This window comes from Heterodontus francisci, chromosome 1 (assembly GCF_036365525.1).
Source record: "Heterodontus francisci isolate sHetFra1 chromosome 1, sHetFra1.hap1, whole genome shotgun sequence".
In the NCBI taxonomy this organism is placed as follows: Eukaryota; Metazoa; Chordata; class Chondrichthyes; order Heterodontiformes; family Heterodontidae; genus Heterodontus; species Heterodontus francisci.
The window spans coordinates 12,731,880-12,753,076 of record NC_090371.1 but is presented as its reverse complement, the minus strand read 5'-3'; the positions used below and the strand labels follow the sequence as shown (position 1 = coordinate 12,753,076).

At 48.3% G+C, this 21,197-nt stretch overlaps 1 protein-coding gene across 6 annotated transcripts in view; it reads right to left on the bottom strand.

The window, feature by feature from the left end:
- The window catches only part of dysf (dysferlin, limb girdle muscular dystrophy 2B (autosomal recessive)), a 361,838-nt gene that overhangs the window by 95,842 nt on the left and 244,799 nt on the right, over positions 1 to 21,197 (bottom strand). For 5 of the 6 annotated variants that reach the window (XM_068028674.1, XM_068028673.1, XM_068028677.1 and 2 more), the window contains 4 exons: positions 15,410 to 15,433; positions 6,056 to 6,097; positions 4,959 to 5,060; positions 396 to 557 (listed from right to left, as the gene is read on the bottom strand). In XM_068028674.1, coding sequence (XP_067884775.1) covers positions 396 to 557; positions 4,959 to 5,060; positions 6,056 to 6,097; positions 15,410 to 15,433 — 330 coding nt within the window. The remainder of the gene's footprint in view (positions 1 to 395; positions 558 to 4,958; positions 5,061 to 6,055; positions 6,098 to 15,409; positions 15,434 to 21,197) is intronic. The other variant, XM_068028676.1, reaches the window with a different exon arrangement.

Below are 21,197 nucleotides of genomic sequence, written 5' to 3'. Positions count from 1 at the left end.
GACTATAAATCCATGACTCAATGACTCCTCTAGAAATAAAGGCCAACATTCCATTTGCTTTTGATTATTTTTTCTACCTGTTCATGACATTGTATGACCTATGTACTATTTAGAAAGTACCCTGTTTGGTCCTTTTTCAGTCCAAAGCTTTTTCAGTCCAAAGCTTTTTCAGTCACATTTGCCAACAATGAACTCCATTTGCCACAGTTTCACCAATTCACTTATCTAGCAATATCTCATTGTGATTTCACATTTAAAATTGAAGTCTTCCCAACACAAGACAGACAGACGTGCCCTGAACTTGTCAATACTCTAAGAGAGACATAACCAATGTTCCCTTTAAAATGTAGTTGTTGTGTGTGTGGCCCGTTTGGTGAAATACACAGGCTACTTACCACTTCTATGAACAGAACAGATGTGTTGAAGTTTGGGTTCTTCTTGGCATTCTTAATGACACAGGACTGCACCATTTGACCTCCGCATTCTACGATGAGGCTGGGAGAGGAGACGCTCGCTAGCTGATAGCTCTTCAGGTTCCTCAAACCCCAGGCTAGAACCTGCAGCGAATACACATTAGATCAATGAATGAATTCAATGGTGTGAGGCACCTGGGACCTTTCAGATGCAAGTTGTTATGCTGATAGGGCAACAGGAAGAGGGTGGGAGGAGGCTCATGTGGAGCATAAACTCTGGGAAGGATCTGTTGGCTGAAAGGCCTGTTTCTGTGCTGTAAAATTCTGTGTAAAAGTTGTTGCATTTCTCTTTGGTAGGAAAGAATCTCATTGTAGGTGTGGACCACACAATCCCATGGGACATTACATAGAGGCATGACACAGGCTGGTACCTCCCATGGATCAGGTCCAGAAATACTTACGAGTCCTATTGAAGCCGAACTAGAAAAGTGACTTTGAGAAATGGTATTCGCAAACCATAGGATTGTACATTCAGCCCCGAAAAGACGATTCTCTCTGCGTACAAATGGCCAATGGGTAGACCTACCAACTGGAGGATAGTGAAGACTGCCAAAGGCTAACGGTGCAAGGTAAGGCCAATATTTAGTGTCGCAGAAGGTACTGGATTGTCACAAAACCATCACTTATCTCAAAGGGGAGATTTCTTTCTGTGAATTGGGGGACTTAGAGCAGAGAGTACCTCTTTAGAGAGCGAGAGATAGAGAGAGAGAGTGTGTGTGTGTGTGCCTCTGTATGGGTGGGTTGTGACATTGGTTTAGGCAGAGTTAGAACAGCAGAGAGGCAATGAGAGTCATATCGCCAATCTGCAGCTCATCCTGTGTGACAGTAAGTGACCATGCAATCTGCTGCCTAGCTGTGTGAAGCCCTTTGGAAATGTGAGCATGCTAAAGCTTTCAATTGTAGGTTTCAGCTTGAGTATGTGCCCCAGTGGAGCATGTCCAACAATGAAGCAAAGCTTTGGGAAGGCTCAAGCGTAACAAGGGCTGGACGTACATGGAAAAGAGATTAGATGAAGAGGGATGGGAGGAAGCTCATGTGGAGAAGAAATATTATCTGAGTGGATAAATGACATGTGAATTTAGGAGACAAGTAGCTGAAAGGATAGCGTAATAACAAAAGCTAAGTACTGCAGATGCTGGAAATCTGAAATAAAAACAGAAAATGCTGGAAATACTGAGCAGGTCTGGCAGCATCTGTGGAGAGAAAAACCGCATTAACCTTTCAGGTCTGTTCTGATGAAAGGTCACAGACTTGAAACGTTAACTCGGCAGAAAGGATAGCAAAACAAAACAGAAAGTAGAGGTTAAATTGGGGAATGGTGGGATCCGGGGTGGGACCACTGTTGTTAATGATTTACAAAAAACTATATGGACTTGGGAATTGGACAGACAATTGCAAAATGTGTGGATGACACCAAATTTGGGGATGTTGTTAATACAAAAGGAGGACTGCAATAAAATACAGGAAGGTATCATTAAGCTTGCAGAACGTGTGTGAAATTGGCAAATGAACTTCAATATAGATCAATGTGAGGTAATACATTTTCATACTGTCTGTAAAATAGTGTCTAAATGGAGTAGAGAAACAGAGGGATCTGGAGATACAGATAAACATCATTAAAAGTAGTGAGACAGATTAATAAGGCCATAAAAAAGCAAACAAAGCACTTGGATTCATTTTTAGAGAGATAGGACTAGATTCTACAGAGCCCTCAATGTCAGAATCCATGACAAGGAGGGCCTGCAGATTGCCCTGGATGAGGCCTGCCACAGACCCGACACCGGCAGGGCCCGGCCTGATATTGCGGGCGGCGGTGAGGTCTTGAGGCGCCCTGCCCCTACCCTCCACACCCCGCCACTCGGCGACAGGACCACAATTCAATGAGTTAAATACATGAAAATACCTGCATTAATTACTCTCCTGTCGCCCAGCTGCCACGCCTTCGGATCCCAGTCCAGGGAAACGAGGCGCAACACTGGTGGAGAGGGGGAGAGGAGGTCCGTTTCTCATTGCGGGAGGGGGGAGGAGGGCCGTTTCTCATTGCGGGAGGGGGGAGGAGGTCCGTTTCTCATTGCAGGAGGGGGGAGGAGGTCCGTTTCTCATTCCGGGAGGGGGGTTAGGAGGTCCGTTTCTCATTGCGGGAGGGGGGAGGAGGTCCGTTTCTCATTGTTTCTCATTGCGGGAGGGGGGAGGAGGTCCGTTTCTCATTGTTTCTCATTGCGGGAGGGGGGAGGAGGTCCGTTTCTCATTGTGGGAGGGGGGAGGAGGTCCGTTTCTCATTGCGGGAGGGGGGAGGAGGTCCGTTTCTCATTGTTTCTCATTGCGGGAGGGGGGAGGAGGTCCGTTTCTCATTGTGGGAGGGGGGAGGAGGTCCGTTTCTCATTGTTTCTCATTGCGGAGGGGGGAGGAGGGCCGTTTCTCATTGTGGGAGGGGGGAGGTGGTCCGTTTCTCATTGCGGGAGTGGGGAGGACAGGGTCAAATTAACATCATGGGTGCAGGGGATGGTGGGAAGGATTATAGTTTAAAGTTTGTGCAGTTGGGGAGGAGGAGAAGGACAGATGGTAAAAGTAAGTGTTTTTGGGGGGAAAGGGCACATAATTAATTTATTTGTTCTTGGGGGGGTAGGAGAGGGTAAAAAATGTATTTATTTAATTTAAATTTAACCTTTCTTTAAATATTTAAATTTGCCGGTAGCCCTTTAAAAATGGTGTCATCGATTGTCATAAAAACTCATCCGACTCACTAATGTCCTTTGGGGAAGGAAATCTGCCGTCCTTACCTGGTCTGGCCTACATGTGACTCCAGACTCACAGCAATGTGGTTGACTCTTAACTGCCCTCTGAAATGACCGAGCAAGACACTCAGTGGTCAAGGGCAAGTAGGGATGGGCAACAAATGCAGGCCTTGCCAGTGATGCCCAATTCCCAAGAAGGAATGAAACAAAAATCCAGTAGGGAATTCGGGAGAGACCTCTTTACCCAGAGAGCAGTTAGAATGTGGAACTCGCTACCACAAGGAGTGGCAGGTGAATAACATAGATACCTTTAATGAAAACCTAGAGAAACACACGAGGGGGAAAGAAATAAAAGGATATGTTGGTGGGGTTAGATGGAGAGGGGCGGAAGGAGGCTCACATGGGGCATAAACATCAGCATGGGCCGAACGGCATGCTTCTGCACTGTGCATTCTATGAGATTCTACATAAATATTAAGACTTTGCAACATGTACACTTGGGCCGTCTACCTATAAATTGCATTGTTCGATTGGTGTCAGTTTAAACTGTCTGGTATTGTTCTACTCTGGGGATTAGAGTTTCATTGCTCAGAGTATCAGAACAAAGAACAAAGAAAATTACAGCACAGGAACAGGCCCTTTGGCCCTCCAAGCCTGCGCCGATCCAAATCCTCTATCTAAACCTGTCGCCTATTTTCTAAGGGTCTGTATCTCTTTGCTTCCTGCCCATTCATGTATCTGTCTCGATACATCTTAAAAGACGCTATCGTGCCCGCATCTACCACCTCCGCTGGCAACGCGTTCCAGGCACCCACCACCCTCTGCGTAAAGAACTTTCCACGCATATCCCCCCCTAAACTTTTCCCCTCTCACTTTGAACTCGTGACCCCTAGTAATTGAATCCCCCACTCTGGGAAAAAGCTTCTTGCTATCCACCCTGTCGATAACTCTCATGATTTTGTACACCTCAACTCAGTTCAAATTTGTGAATAATGTCCCGTGTGGAGTGCCATTGGGGTTTGAGTCTACTGAAGCAGTAATTACAACTAAAGCAATTTGTATTCGTCTCGCTCCTTTAACATAGTAAAATATTGCAAGGCGCTTCGCAGGAGAGCCATCAAATAGAAATCTCACACCAAGTCACGTAAGGAGATATTACAACAGGTGACCAGAAGTTGATCAGAGGGGTAGGTTTCAAGAAGTGTCTTAAAGGAGGAAAGAGGTCGAGAGTGGCAGAGGTTTAGGGAGGGTATTCCAGAGCTCCTCGCCCAAGCAGCTGAAGGCAAGGTCACCAATGGTGGAGCTTCCGGGGATGATCAGGAGGGCAGAATAGCCAGAACTGAGGGAGTTCATGGTTCCCATGAGACTGAAGGAAATTACAGAGATATGGAAGGAGAGGCCACGGAGGGTTATGAAAACAAGGTGTTGTCAGAAGCAGCGCCAATGTAAGTCAGTGATGGGTGAAAGGAGTTAGGATCCAGGCAACAGAGTTTTGGATGACCACAAGTTTACAGAGAGTGGAATGTGGGAGGCTGGCCAGGACAGTATTGAAATAGTCAAGTCTAGAGGTAACAAAAGACATGGATGAGCTGAGATAGAGACAGGGACAGGCAATGTTACAGAGATGGGAGTAGACGATCTCGGTGATGGAGCAGATAAGAGACTGAAACCCTGTTCCAGTGTAAACACCCATTCCAATCTGGTCGGTCCGGCAAGTTAAGGAGACGGAGAACAGTGTGTGGCTACCCACCTCGATGCCAGTACGTTGCAGGACGGGTTTAATCCCTTGGGGCACCATGTAGATATTGGGCTCCCGTTGCGGGGGCGGGTAAGGCAGATCCGTGTCATCTTCCTGGCGAGAGGGAAAAAAAAGAGAGGAGTTAGCAATTTCAGAGCAAGCTCCCGCTAGCGAGGCTGCTGTACGATCAACTTGGGCGAGCAAACAGGGAGACCTGCTGCCCTCTGCAGGTGAACGAGGCATTATTGAGGAGGCAGCGTCAGTATGGGGCAGCCATCAGGGGCAGGGTTGTCACTAAATCCAGGCTTGTTAACAAGCAGAGTTATCCAGCTACGATAAGACACCCGGCACAACACAATGACTGCTCATCCACAGGAAGACAGCATGCACATGCACACATCTCCAAGTAGACGGGGTCACACGTGCAAAGAGGTACAGAGTGCAGGAGAGAACGGGTATGTGCTATATGAGACGAACAGACAGAGTGAGAGGGAAAGTGAGAGCAAGCCAGGACTGAAAGATGGTGTGCACCATCTGAGAAAGAAGCAGAGCGAGGGGTACCAGAGAAATGGAGTGCAGCATAGGAAGAGAGGGAGAAATAAAAAACAGAAATGATATAGGAAAAGAATGAAGGAAGAGGAATGGCAAGAGATGGGGAAGAATAAAAGGTCAGAAAAAGAGCAAGAGAGTGAATAGACAGAAAGACAGGCAGCATAAGGGATAGAATAAGAAGCAAGAGAGAGAGAGAGAGAGAGAGAGACAGCAGCAAACAGTGATGAACAGACAGTAAGAGGGACACATCCAGGAGAGAGAGGGAAAGACGAGACAGAGAATGAGTAGCGCAGAGGGAGACTGGAAGTGACTGGGCGGGACACAAAGACTGAAAGATAAAGAGTTAGGCAGATTGAGAGAGCTAATCTCTCTCTGTTTAGCCGAACAGTTTAGAAATAGCCAGGATTGCAGGGTTGGAGGAAATCTCAGGCAGGGTTCATGTTGTGTTAATCTTTTCTCAGTTTCATTTCTGTCATGTAAAAATCAACTTTGTAAAGTAATAAAGAGTAAATAAAGACCAAGATTCAAAGGCCTGTGAACAAGGTGAGCAGATATACCCATCGCATCAGAGCCTCGGAGAAGAAATCCGGAATGCAGAGCTGATTTCAGAGGAGAATTGCAGAGGGAGAAAGCAGAGAGACGATCATTAGACTCACTAGTAAAAAAAAAATTCAGAAAACATAAGCGAGAAACAAATACTTCTGGAGAAATCAAATACTTTTTCAAACCTCCGCCCCATCAGACCTCCGTCCACTCAGACCTCCCTCCCATCAGGCCTCCGCCCCATCAGGCCTCCAACCGCTCACACCTCCGCCCGCCCAGACCTTCATCCACTTAGACCTCCACCCACTCAGACCTCCACCCACTCAGACCTCCACCCACTCAGACCTCCACCCACTCAGACCTCCACCCACTCAGACCTCCTCTCCCTCAGGCCACTGAGCCTGGACATCTTGCCTCAAGGATCTCTACTCCTGGGACCTCTAACCTTCCAACCTTTACCTTTGACATTTAGCCCCAACCCTCTTAGACCTGAGGGAAACAAACACAGGTCAGGGGTCAAACTTGGGATCTTCCATACAGCTCAGTATCATCATGTAAGGCATGTTTACCCATCAAGCCACAGGGGGATAGGGTTGCCAAATCTGATTGGACGAACTGCTGGAGGTTTCATCACATGACCTCCAACCTCCAACCTGCCCCTTCCCCCTGCTCAAATAGCCTTTTTAATTCCCTTCCATCTCCCATTATTTTTAAAATGAATAATCAAATAAATTGAAGAACAAAAAAACACAAAAATCCCAATGATTTCTCTCCAGTTTTTTTCTCTCTCCGACCTGAATCCAGGAGGTTAATCAATAATGCTTAGAGACTCGAGGGCAATCCTGAGCGTTAGCAACTCTACGCAGCGGGAGTGGGGGGGGTCACCGGATAACAGCAATTTCGAGGATTCGACCCAACAGGAAAGACCCCTGTTTTATCATGGAGAACCTGGCAAGACTCCAAGACTGCATCAAAACCCCACTACATCCAGCTCTCTGTAAACAACAGATCACAGCCACACTAAACCTCCCGGCCAAACTCGCAGAGTGTGCTTTTCTTTAATTAAACTCTTGGCTCTCGTTAAAGACCAAATGCCTCCCAGCTTTTAATTAAAAGACTGCTTATACTCAGCCTTTAGAGCCAGCCAGTTCAGGAGTGGAATCAGAAAGTGCTTTTTTCTACACAAAAGGGTCGTGAGCATCTGGAACTCGGTGCCCCAAAAGGCTGAGGATGCTCGGGGTGAGTTGGAGATTTCAAGACTGAGATCAGTTGATTTTTGTTTGGTGACGGTATCATGGCATTTGGAGCAAAGATGGGTAAATGGGGTTGAGGGGGGCGAATGGGGTTGAGGAGGCTGAATGGGGTTGAGGGGGGCGAATGGGGTTGAGGGGGGGCGAATGGGGTTGAGGGGGGGCGAATGGGGTTGAGGGGGGGCGAATGGGGTTGAGGGGGGGCGAATGGGGTTGAGGGGGGGCAAATGGTGTTGAGGGGGCTGAATGGGGTTGGGGGAGCCGAATGGGGTTGAGGGGGGCCGAATGGGGTTGAGGGGGGCCGAATGCGGTGGAGGGGGCAAATAGGGTTGAGGGGGCAAATGGGGTTGAGGGGGGCGAATGGGGTTGAGGGGGGGGTGAATGGGGTTGAAGAGGGGTGAATGGGGTTGAGGAGGGGTGAATGGGGTTGAGGAGGGGTGAATGGGGTTGAGGTACAGATCAGCCAGCATCTAACTGAATGGTGGAACAGGCTCGAGGGGCTGAATGGCCTCCTCCTGCTCATGTTGAACTCATTGTTAGCTCTGGTTCAGAAGGCGATGAGTTCAGGTCCTCCTCCAGAAACTATAGCATATAATCCAGGCTGATTTCAGCGCAGTACTGAGGGAGTGCTGCACTGCCGGAGGTGCCGTCTTTCAGCCGCGATGTTAAACTGAGGCACCATCCGCCCTCTCAGGTGGATGTAAATGATCCCTTAGAAATCCCCCTAGTGTTGTGGTCAAAATGATATCCCTAAAAAAAAACCTGGTTATTTTATCTTATTATTGTTTGTGGGAGCTTGCTGTGCGCATCTAGGCTGCTGTGTTTCCGACATTGCAGCAGTGACTGCACTTCAAAAGTATTTCATTGGCTGTAAAGTGCTTTGGGATGTTCTGAGGTTATGTTAGGCATTATAGAAATACAATGTTTGTTTCTTTATTTGGATTCTGGGCGCCAGATTTTGTGCAATGAACGTCTCTCTCTCTCTCTTTGTCTCTTCTGGTTCTAGGGATTTGATATCCTGGGTTGGGACATAGTAACCCAATTACTACAGAACATGGGGGCTCCAGATTTAATCCACACCAGGATTCGGCTCCAAGAATGGATGTTGTTGGGAGATGTCCATGATGCTGCAATAGGGGGTGCTTTTCTGAGGTTGGGAGCTGAAGCGCATTGTTGTGGCAGCAGAGAGAGGAGGAGGAGGAGGAAACAGAGGGGGAAAGGGTGTAACGTAGGTCAGTCAGTGGAGAATCCCTGACTGAAACCATCAGCTTGGGCTCCAGCACAATCTTTGATACCAGTTCACCACCCCCCTGCCCCTTCCCACCAGCAACTGTCCAGAGTGTTTACAGACTCAGCGTCCTACTTGACCCTCAGCTGAGCTTCTGACCCCTACATCGTGTCCCCCCCCGCACCAAAACCACCTACTTCCACCTCCGTAATATCGCCCCGGCCTCACTCCATCTCCCGCTGAAACCCTCAGCCATACCTTTCCTACCTCCAGACTTGACTATCCCAAATGTTCCCCTGGCTAGCCTCCCACCTCGTCCCCTCTGTAAACTTCAGCCCATCCAAAATTCCGCTGCCCTTCTCCCAGCTCGCACCAAGTCCCCTTCGCCCCGCGTGCTCACTGATCTGCATCGGTTCCCAGTCCACCAGAGCTTCAGACTTAGAATCATCACCTCGTTCTGAAACTCCTCCATTCCTTCACCCCTCATTCTGTCTGTGAGCTTCACTCGTCCTTCAAAACGCACCACCGCCTCTCCGTCACCACCACACCGTCCCCGAGTTCGACTGACACTGGCGTCTTGAGCATTCAAGATTTTACTTGTTCTGCTGTTTGCAGCCGTGCCTTCAGCTGCCTGGCTCGAAAGCTCTGGAAGTCCCTCCATAAAGTTATCTCTATAACTTTAAGATCAGCCTTAAAATCCATCTCTTTGATGAAGATGGTGGCTCTCTCTGACTCCCCCATCCCAACCCCCCTGCACCCCCCCCCCCCCCACTACCCCACTATCAAAATGCAAGTTTCCGTCCATACTCAAGTAGTCACTATCTGCTTTACAAAGAACGCTACTGCCCTCTCCTGGTACCAATATGTTAGGGCAGGAACAATAATTCCTGTTGGCAATGATAATGGAAGGGGTTGAGGGCTGAGGAATGCAGCCTCAGCGAATGCTTGTGCAGCATGAAAAGGTCAGGAGGCAAATCAAAGTGTCGATACTCTCTGGACTTTAGAACATGGGTAGATGCTGAGAGGCCGTATCGCCTGGATGGTGAGTCTGGAAGACGGGGGGCACAGTCTCGGGTTAATTATTTAGGACTGAGATGAGGAAAGATTTCTTCACTCATAGGGTTGTGAATCTTTCAAATTCCCCAGCCCGCAGGGTAGTGGATGTTCAGTCATTGAGTATTTTCAAGGATAGATTTCTGGACACTAAACGAATCGAGAGATATGGGGTGAGGTCAGGAAGTTTGAGTTGAGGCAGTAGATCAGCCAAGATCATATGAAATGGTGCAGCAGGCTCAGGGAGCCAGATGGCCTACTCCTGCTTCTATTTTTTTTATATTCTTATGTTCTTAAAGCCCAAACCCCGAAACACAGGATAACATGCCTAGAAATGGATGAATTTCCCTCCAAGTTGCAGGACATCATCTCGGCAAATGTTGGCCACTCCTTCATCATCATTCGGTTAAAATCCTGGAACTCCCTTCCTAACAGCACTGTGGGTGTACCTACACCCCAAGGACTGCAGCGGTTCAAGAAGGCAGCTCACCACCACCTTCTCAAGGGCAATTGAGGATGGGCAATAAATGCTGGCCTGGCCAGCGACGCCCACATCCCATGAATGAATAAAATTGAAAGCTCTACAGTTCCCATATCATAACCATTTCCAGAGTGATTCCAGGGATTTGTTCTATGTAGAGATTCAATCCAATCGATCTTTATGAATAAAAGTACAGGATATCAGTTCTAAATGTCTCTGTTATCCATTTGACCCTGTGTCCTTCTGACCTGTCACGGTTTAATATAAGGTAGTGTCCTTCTTGATAGTTTGCTATCTCTATGCCAGTGACCTATATAGAACAAAGAACAAAGAAAATTACAGCACAGGAACAGGCCCTTCGGCCCTCCAAGCCTGCGCCGATCCAGATCCTCTATCTAAACATGTCGCCTATTTTCTAAGGGTCTGTATCTCTTTGCTTCCTGCCCATTCATGTATCTGTCTAGATACATCTTAAAAGACGCTATCGTGCCCGCGTCTACCACCTCCGCTGGCAACGCGTTCCAGGCACCCACCACCCTCTGCGTAAAGAACTTTCCACGCATATCCCCCCTAAACTTTTCCCCTCTCACTTTGAACTCGTGACCCCTAGTAATTGAATCCCCCACTCTGGGAAAAAGCTACTTGCTATCCACCCTGTCTATACCTCTCATGATTTTGTACACCTCAATCAGGTCCCCCCTCAACCTCCATCTTTCTAATGAAAATAATCCTAATCTACTCAACCTCTCTTCATAGCTAGCGCCCTCCATACCAGGCAACATCCTGGTGAACCTCCTCTGCACCCTCTCCAAAGCATCTACATCCTTTTGGTAATGTGGCGACCAAAACTGCACGCAGTATTCCAAATGTGGCCGAACCAAAGTCTTATACAACTGTAACATGACCTGCCAACACTTGTACTCAATACCCCGTCCGATGAAGGAAAGCATGCCGTATGCCTTCTTGACCACTCTATTGACCTGCGTTGCCACCTTCAGGGAACAATGGACCTGAACACCCAAATCTCTCTGTACATCAATTTTCCCCAGGACTTTTCCATTTACTGTATAGTTCACTCTTGAATTGGATCTTCCAAAATGCATCACCTCGCATTTGCCCTGATTGAACTCCATCTGCCATTTCTCTGCCCAACTCTCCAATCTATCTATATTCTGCTGTATTCTCTGACAGTCCCCTTCACTATCTGCTACTCCACCAATCTTAGTGTCATCTGCAAACTTGCTAATCAGACCACCTATACTTTCCTCCAAATCATTTATGTATATCACAAACAACAGTGGTCCCAGCACGGATCCCTGTGGAACACCACTGGTCACACGTCTCCATTTTGAGAAACTCCCTTCCACTGCTACTCTCTGTCTCCTGTTGCCCAGCCAGTTCTTTATCCATCTAGTTAGTACACCCTGGACCCCATGCAACTTCACTTTCTCCATCAGCCTACCATGGGGAACCTTATCAAACGCCTTACTGAAGTCCATGTATATGACATCTACAGCCCTTCCCTCATCAATCAACTTTGTCACTTCCTCAAAGAATTCTATTAAGTTGGTAAGACATGACCTTCCCTGCACAAAACCATGTTGCCCATCACTGATGAGCCCATTTTCTTCCAAATGGGAATAGATCCTATCCCTCAGTATCTTCTCCAGCAGCTTCCCTACCACTGACGTCAGGCTCACCGGTCTATAATTACCTGGATTATCCCTGCTACCCTTCTTAAACAAGGGGACAACATTTGCAATTCTCCAGTCCTCCGTGTTTAAGGATGCTGCAAAGATATCTGTTAAGGCCCCAGCTATTACCTCTCTCGCTTCCCACAGTAACCTGGGATAGATCCCATCCGGACCTGGGGACTTGTTCCACCTTAATGCCTTTTAGAATACCCAACACTTCCTCCCTCCTTATGCCGACTTGACCTAGAGTAATCAAACATCTGTCCCTAACCTCAACATCCGTCATGTCCCTCTCCTCGGTGAATACCGATGCAAAGTACTCGTTTAGAATCTCACCCATTTTCTCTGACTCCACGCATAACTTTCCTCCTTTGTCCTTGAGTGGGCCAATCCTTTCTCTAGTTACCCTCTTGCTCCTTATATATGAAGAAAAGGCTTTGGGATTTTCCTTAACCCTGTTTGCTAAAGATATTTCATGACCCCTTTTAGCCCTCTTAATTCCTCGTTTCAGATTGGTCCTACATTCCCGATATTCTTTCAAAGCTTCCTCTTTCTTCAGCCTCCTAGACCTTATGTCTTTCCTCCTTTTTCCTCTTAGCTAGTCTCACAATTTCACCTGTCATCCATGGTTCCCTAATCTTGCCATTTCTATCCCTCATTTTCACAGGAACATGTCTCTCCTGCACGCTAATCAACCTCTCTTTAAAAGCCTCCCACATATCAAATGTGGATTTACCTTCAAACAGCTGCTCCCAATCTACATTCCCCAGCTCCTGCCGAATTTTGGTATAGTTGGCCTTCCCTCAATTTAGCACTCTTCCTTTAGGACCAGTCTCGTCTTTGTCCATGAGTATTCTAAAACTTACGGAATTGTGATCACTATTCCCAAAGTAGTCCCCTACTGAAACTTCAACCACCTGGCCGAGCTCATTCCCCAACACCAGGTCCAGTATGGCCCCTTCCCGAGTTGGACTATTTACATACTGCTCTAGAAAACCCTCCTGGATGCTCCTTACAAATTCTGCTCCATCTAACACTAAGTGAATCCCAGTCAATGTTGGGAAAATTAAAATCTCCTATCACCACCACCCTGTTGCTCCTACATCTTTCCATAATCTGTTTACATATTTGTACCTCTATCTCACGCTCGCTGTTGGGAGGCCTGTAGTACAGCCCCAACATTGTTACCGCACCCTTCCTATTTCTGAGTTCTGCCCATATTGCCTCACTGCTCGAGTCCTCCATCGTGCCCTCCTTCAGCACAGCTGTGATATCCTCTTTGACCAGTAATGCAACTCCTCCACCCCTTTTACCTCCCTCTCTATCCCGCCTGAAGCATCGATAATCCCGCCTGGGATATTTAGTTGCCAATCATGCCCTTCCCTCAACCAAGTCTCAGTAATAGCAATAACATCATACTCCCAGTTACTAATCCAAGCCCTAAATTCATCTGCCTTACCTACTACACTTCTTGCATTAAAACAAATGCACCTCAGACCACCAGTCCCTTTGTGTTCATCATCTGCTCCCTGTCTACTCTTCCCCTTAGTCACGCTGACTTCATTATCTAGTTCCTTACAGGCTTTAGTTACTACCTCCTTACTGTCCACTGACCTCCTCATTTGGTTTCCATCCCCCTGCCACATTAGTTTAATATGTCAGCCATGGCTCGTAGACTCTTAGGTCTGAGTCAAGATGATGATTTCAAATCCTGAGGCTTAAGCATAAAATCAAGGCTGACGTTCCCAGTGGAGTACTGAGAGAGTGCTGCACTGTCAGAGATGCTGTGTTTCGGATGAGACATTAAACTGAGGCCCCTTCTGCCGTCCCAGGTGAACATGAAAGATCCCACGGGCACTATTCGAAGAACAGAAGGGTTGGCGGGGGTTATCCCAGCTAATATTTATCCCTCAATCAACATCACTAAAACAGATTATCCAGTCATCATCACATGGAGTTTGGTAGGAGCTTGCTGTGTGAGGTGGGGGAAAGAGAATATGGCACGGGGCGAGGGGGTTTGTGTGTAGGGGGAGGGGGTGGTGTGCAGGGTGCTCCGCCATGCTTCAGGCAAAAGAACTATGGAGACAGAACAGGACAGGACAAGTTACTCCTGTCTTTGCTTGTGACTGAGTCCCTCTACAGATCAATGCCATTGCTCCATTGATTGTTCTTCCAGTCAATAGGTTACATTGCAGGAATGAGTGAAGAGGTTGGGGGTATGGTAGGATAGTGGTTATGTTACCAGATTAATAAGCCAGAGGGCCTAGACTGATAATCCAGTCGAAAGTGAGTTCAAATAAGAACATAATAGGAGCTGGTGTAGGCCATTTGGCCCTTTAGTCCTGCTGCACCATCCAAAAAGGTCATGGCTGATCTTCTCCCTCAACTCTACCTTCCCGCACTATCCTCAGATTCCCTCAGTGCTTAAAAATCTATCAACCTCTGTTTTGAATATTCTCAATGACAGAGCACCCACAGCTCTCTGAAGTAGAGAAATCCAAAGAGTCACAACCCTTTGAGTGAAGAAATTTCTCCTCATCTCAGTCCTAGCTCATCCTCATCTTATCCTGAGACTGTGGACCTTGGTCCTGGACTTTCCAGCCAGGGGTAACAACCTCTCAGCATCAACAATGTCAAATCGTCTAAAGAATTGTATACATTTCAATGAGATCACCTCTCATTCTTCTAAACGCCAGACACTATAGGTCTATTCTACTCAATCTCGCCTGATAGAACAATCTTCTCATCCCAGGAATCAGTCTGGTGAATCTCTGTTGCACTCTCTCTAAGGCAAGTACATCCTTCCTTAGGTAAGGAGACCAAAAACTGTACACAGTACTTCAGGTGTGATCTCACCAATGTCCTGTACAATTGTAGCAAGACCTCCTTCGTCTGACACACCAATTCCTTTGTAAGGCTAGCATACCATTTGCCTTCCTAACTGCTTTCTGTACCTGCATTTTAACTTTCACTGATTCATGTACAAGGACATCGAGGTGTCTCTGAATGCAAACATTTCCCAGTCTCTCACCATTCAAAAAATATTCTGCTTTTCTACTTTTCCTACCAAAGTGGATAACTTCACACTTCCCCACATTATATTGCTTCTGTCATGTTCTTGCCCACTCACTTAACCTGTCTAAATCCTTTTACGTCCTCCTCATTGCTTCCATCTCTATCTTCAAGAAGGCGAACAACAATCACCTTGTCTGGACAACTAGGGGTGGACAATAAATGCCAGCCTTGCCAACAATGCCCACATCCCACAAATGAAAGGAAAATCAGCTTCATTTTTTCACACTTCTATTTCCCATCGTCTTCCAACTCAAAGGACACAAGCAATGGTCTGATCACATCAACAGTTGTGTTCTTACCCACATTCTCCCCTCCAGCTAAACTCATTCTCTCCCCCTCTCGTGGCCACCCACTGCAGGAAGAGATTTCTCACCAGGTTAATTAAATCCTTTTAATTAAATAGAGCCTGGAAATGAGACAAGGTTGGTCAGCCGATCAAGTCCAGAGACCGCTGATAGACCCTCTCCATTTCTTCACCTGTCCAAAATCCCAACTTCCTTCCCAATCAGGCAGCTCTCCGTGCAAAGTGATAGAGCACAGTGGAAGACAAACCGAGAACCATTTGATGGGATATGTTTTTCTCTTACCTCCTTCAGTGTGTTGAACTCCTCCTTCAGGTGACAGCATAGTTCAGACATCGGGAAACAATGAAAGGAAATACTTATTAGTGCAAGTAATGAAATGGATCTGCAACATTCTGATGACCCATTGCTTTGCCAGTGTCTCATCCATTGAGGTGGAGACAGAGACAGTTGTGGGCAATCTTCTCCGGGGAAGAGCAGGGAAAGCCAAGGGGAGATTCAATAGTCTTTAAAATCATGAAGGGTTTAGATAGAGTAAATAAGGAGAAACTGTTTCCAATGGCTGAAGAGTCAATAACGAGAGGACACCAATTTAAGCTGATTGGCAACAGAACCAGAGGTGACATGAGGAAAAACATTTTTTTTTCCAATGAGTGGTTAGGATTTGGAACGCACTGCCTGGTAGGGCGGTGGATACAGATTCAATAGTAACCTTCAAAAGGGAATTGGAGAAATACTTGAAGGAGAACCAATTGCAGAGATATGGGGAAAGAGTGGGGAGGTAGGACTAACAGGACTGCTGTTCAAAAGGGCCTGCACAGACTCAATGGGCTGAATAGCCTCATTCTGTGCTGTACTATTCCATGATTCCATGCAGTGAATTGGCACGGCACACAGCGCTACAGATTGGCAGGGTGCCCTCCCACGCTGACCCCTTTGACCCCTCAGGGTTGGAGTTACGATACCGTCACTGCTGTGAGTCGAAAGGTGAGAAGCACAGGACAACTTGATTCCTGCCCCCACCCCTTCTCATGTTTCCACCTCTCCACAACAAAGCTGGGCTTCTAGTTCACACAGACCAAGATAAATGAGAAAGGGTGAAATATACAAATCAGCTTGGTTTAGAAAAAAAGCAACACAAAGACTCTGAAAAAACACAGGCCCATCATGCACCCCACCCAATTTGCTTTTCCGCTGATTTAATACAAAGGGGCCGTTAATTTGCTATTTCATGTTGCAGCCCAGAACTAATTTGGCCCCCAATATCTGTTAAACCATTCAGAGGCTGAAATTCTGTTAATTGTCAAACTCTCCCACAAAATGTAAACAGGTAGGCAGGCAATGGCTAGTATTGAAAGAAGGTCTACAACAGATATATATTCCTCTAAGGCTCAAACAACCAATAGGAAAGGTGAATCAATCGTGACTAACAAAAGAAGTTAAAGATTGCATTAGATCAAAGGAAGTCGCTGAAATGGATGCCAGAAAAAGTGGTAAGCCTGAAGATTGGGAGCAATTTAGAATTCAGCAAAGGAGGACCAAGAAACTGATAAAGAAAGGGAAAAGAGACTATGAATGTACGCTACTGAGAAACATAAAGGTGGATTGTAAAACTTCTTTACGTATGTGAAAAGGAAAAGATTAGCAAGGACAAGTGTAGGTCCATCGCAGGTGGAGACAGGAGAGTTTATGGTGGAGAACAGGGAAATGGTAGAGAAACTAAACAATTACTTTGTGTCTGTCTTCACGGAGGAAGATACAGAAAATCTCCAAGAAATACTAGGGAACTGAGAGACTTATGAAACTGCGGAACTGAAAGAAATTAGTATTAGTAAAGAGGTAATACTTGAAAAGTTAACTGGAATGAAGGTTGATAAATCCCCTGGACCAGAAGAGCTCCATCCCAGAGTGTGGAAGGAGGTGGCTTTCGAGTTAGTGAATGCATTGGTGGTTTAGCTTAGTTTAGTTTAGTTTAGAGATACAGCACTGAAACAGGCCCTTCGGCCCACCGAGTCTGTGCCGACCATCAACCACCCATTTATACTAATACTACACTAATCCCATATTCCTACACATCCCCACCTGTCCCTATATTTCCCGACCACCCACCTATACTAGGGGCAATTGCTAATGGCCAATTTACCTATCAACCTGCAAGTCTTTGGTATGTGGGAGGAAACCGGAGCACCCGGAGAAAACCCACGCAGTCACAGGGAGAACTTGCAAACTCCACACAGGCAGTGCCCAGAATTGAAACCGGGTCGCTGGAGCTGTGAGGCTGCGGTGCTAACCACTGCGCCACTGTACCGCCCATTTATCTTTCAAAATTCTACAGATTCTGGAAGGGTTTCTGCAGACTGGAAAGTAGCAAATGTAACCCTGTTATTTAAGAAGGGAAGGAGAGGGGAAGGGAGAACGACAGACCTGTTAGTTTGATGTCAGTAGTCGGGAAAATGTTGGAATCTATTATAAAGGATATAATAACTGGGCACTCAGAAAATAATGGTAAAATTGGACAGAGTCAACATGGATTTATGAAAGGGAAATCATGTTTGACAAACCTGTTGGAGTTTTTTGAGGATGTTACTTGTAGCATAGATAAAGGAGAACCAGTGGATGTGGTGTATTTGGATTTTCAGAAAGCTTTTGATAAGGTGCCACACAGGAAGTTAGTAAACCAAATTAGAGCACATGGGATTGGGGATAATATACTGCAATGGATTGAGAATTGGTTAACATTCAGAAAGCAGAGAGTAGGAATAAATGGGTCATTCTCAGGATGGCAGGCTGTTACTAGTGGGGGACCACAGGGATCAGTGCTGGGGCCCAGCTGCTCACAATCTCTATAAATGATTTGGATGTGGGGAATAATTGTAATATTTCCAAATTTGCAGATGACACAAAACTAGGTGGGAATGTAAGTTGTGAGGAAGATGCAAGGAGGCTTCAAGTGGAGCTGGACAGGCAAAGTGAAAGGAAAAGGACATGGCAGATGGAATATAATGTGAATATGTGTGAAGTGATCCACTTTGGTAGAGAAAACAGAAAGGCAGAGTATTTCTTAAATGGTGAGAGATTGGGAAATGTTGGTGTCCAAAGAGACCTGGGTGTCCTTGTTCATGAGTCACTAAAAGCTAGTATGCAGGTGCAGCAAGCAATGAGAATGGCAAATGGTATGTTGGCCTTCATTGCAAGGGGTTTTAGAAACATGGAAACATAGAAAATAGGATCGCTCCGCACTCCCGAGCCCCCTCGCCACCCGCAGTGAGGGGCGTCCCGGGGGTTTTGGCTACTCCTCCGCCCGCCGGACCGTCCCCGGAGTCGGCCGCCCGGACAGCCGAGGCGCTCTCCTCCACCGGCGGGGGAGCGCTCTGACTGGAGGCGGCCATGTTCCAGACTCGGAATAGATCCCGGTAAAAGACAGACAACTCCCTCAGGGAGGCGCGGCTAACGGACTCCACCAGGAGCTGCGTGTCGTCTTGAAGGCAGTGACACTGGCGGAAGAAACACGTCGCCAGCGCACACCATCTGGGAGGACGCTCGACGTACAGGTATCTCTGCAGGGTCCGAAGGCGGAGAGTCGCAGCCTGGGTGCGGATGCACACCAGCAACTGGCCGCCCTTCTTAATCGGGAGACTCAGGACCGCGGCAGAGACCCAGTGTTTCCTCTTGCCCCAGAAGAAATCGACGAGTTTCTCCTGGATCTTGTTGGCAAATGCAGGGGGTGGGGCCAAAGTGACCAACTGGTAGCACAACATGGAGGCCACCAGTTGGTTTATGACCTGACGCACTCCTCTTCCAAAGCGAAGGGGCGCCGTCAAGGACCCGTTAACTTTGACTAGACACTCTGCGGCGGCGTATTGTTACTTGTAGCATAGATAAAGGAGAACCAGTGGATGTGGTGTATTTGGATTTTCAGAAAGCTTTTGATAAGGTGCCACACAGGAAGTTAGTAAACCAAATTAGAGCACATGGGATTGGGGATAATATACTGCAATGGATTGAGAATTGGTTAACATTCAGAAAGCAGAGAGTAGGAATAAATGGGTCATTCTCAGGATGGCAGGCTGTTACTAGTGGGGGACCACAGGGATCAGTTGAACGCCTTCTCCTGATCGAGGGAGAGAAAGGCGACCGACTGACCAGTCCTCTGGGAAAGATGAATCAGGTCCCGGACCAGGTGGATGTTGTCCTGGATGGACCGGCTCGGGACCGTGTCGGACTGGTCGGGGTGGATCATGTGGGCCAGCACGGAGCCCAGGCAGGTAGACATAGCCCGGGCAAGGATCTTATAATCCGTGCTGAGGAGGGAGACCGGACACCAGTTTTTAAGCAGGCGGAGATCGCCCCTCTTCGGCAGCAGGACGATAACCGCCCTGCGCCACGAGAGGGGCATCTCCACGGTCGCCAGGCTTTCCCCCAGGACCCGCGCGTAATCGACCCCCGGACGTCCCAGAACGCCCTGAGGAACTCCACGGTCAAGCCATCCAGCCCTGGGGATTTGCCCCTTGAGAGCTGGTGGAGGGCGCCAGTCAGCTCCGCCAACGTGAGCGGAGCCTCCAATCCTTCGGCGCCCTCCGGGCTGACCTGTGGCAGGTCCTCCCACAAAACTGTGCGCGCATCCTCGCTGGACGGATCCGGAGAGAACAACGCATTGTAATAAGTACGGACCAGGAGGCCCATTCCCTCCGGATCCGTGATGGAGGATCCGTCATCGGCCAGCAGCTCGACGAGCTGCTTACGGACCCCCCGCCATTTTTCCAGCGAGTAGAAGAAGGGTGAGGCGCGGTCCAAATCTTCCAGGATCTGGATCCGCGACCTCACGTACGCGCCTCGGGACCCTATGAGCTGCAGGTCCCTCAGCGCGCCCTTCTTCTCTTTGTACGCCTGCCACAGGGCCAGGTCCGCAACGGCATGACCGAGGTGGGACTCCAAGTCGAGCACCTCCCTCTCAAGGCGCCCGATCTCGGCTTTCCGCCTCTTAGTCGAACCCTTCGCGTGCTCCTGACAGAAGACGCGGATGTGAGTCTTGCCCACATCCCACCATAGCCTCAAGGAGGGGAAGCCCCCCTGCTTCCTTCTCCAGTCGGCCCAGAATCGACAGAACGAGTCCCGAAATCGCTCGTCCTCCAGCAGCCGGTTGTTAAAGTGCCAGTACGCGGACCCCGCCTGCGTGCGGAGAGGAGTGAACTCCGCCCACACCAGGCGGTGGTCCGAGCACAGCACCAGCCGCTTGGAGGCCGCCAAGACGCGGGAGACGTACGCCTTCGAAATGTAGAGGCGGTCGATTCGCGACCCTCCTCCTCCAGACCTCCACGTGAAGGCGCTCGAGTCGGGGTGGAGATTCAGCCAGACGTCCACCAAGTTAAGGGAGCTGATCAGTCCCCTCAACTTCTCCACCGACGCTTGGCCGCGCTGGGGACCGGAGCGATCCCCCACCTCGAGGGTGCAGTTAAAATCCCCCCCGAGGATGATGCACTCGCCGCTATCGATGGAGCTCAAGAGAGCGGACACTTCTTCAAAGAAGCGCGCTTGCAATGCGCCGGGACTGGGCGCGTACACGTTCACAAAGTGGAGCGGCTACGACCCAGGCAAACGGCGAGGTGGAGCAAGTGGCCCGGCACTAGCTCCTTGACCCTCAAGATCTCCTGAAAAGTCGGGGCTAACAAGATAGCCACCCCACTAGAAATAGGGGTGAGGTGACTCATGTAGGCCCCATCCTGCCGCTCCAGGAGCCAGGTGGCTTCGTCTCCCGGAACGGTGTGGGTTTCCTGCAGAAAGCTCACCGTGTATCTCCCTTCCCCGAGGACTGAGAGATTGTGAAATCTGCGGTGAGACCCCCTGCTGCCGTTGATGTTGAGGCTGGCTATGGTTATCTTCATGTCAAAGGTACTTAAAACCCATCACCAACACCTCACTGTGAGGAGGGAGTGGAAATGCACCTGGCCTTCCACTCCCCCAGCAACCCATTGAGGAACACATTAAAACGGCGCCTCTCAACCAGTTTCACGCCCGCGCGCTTGCCCGCTATCTTAAGGGCGGCACGGACGGACTGGATGATCAGCGCCAGATT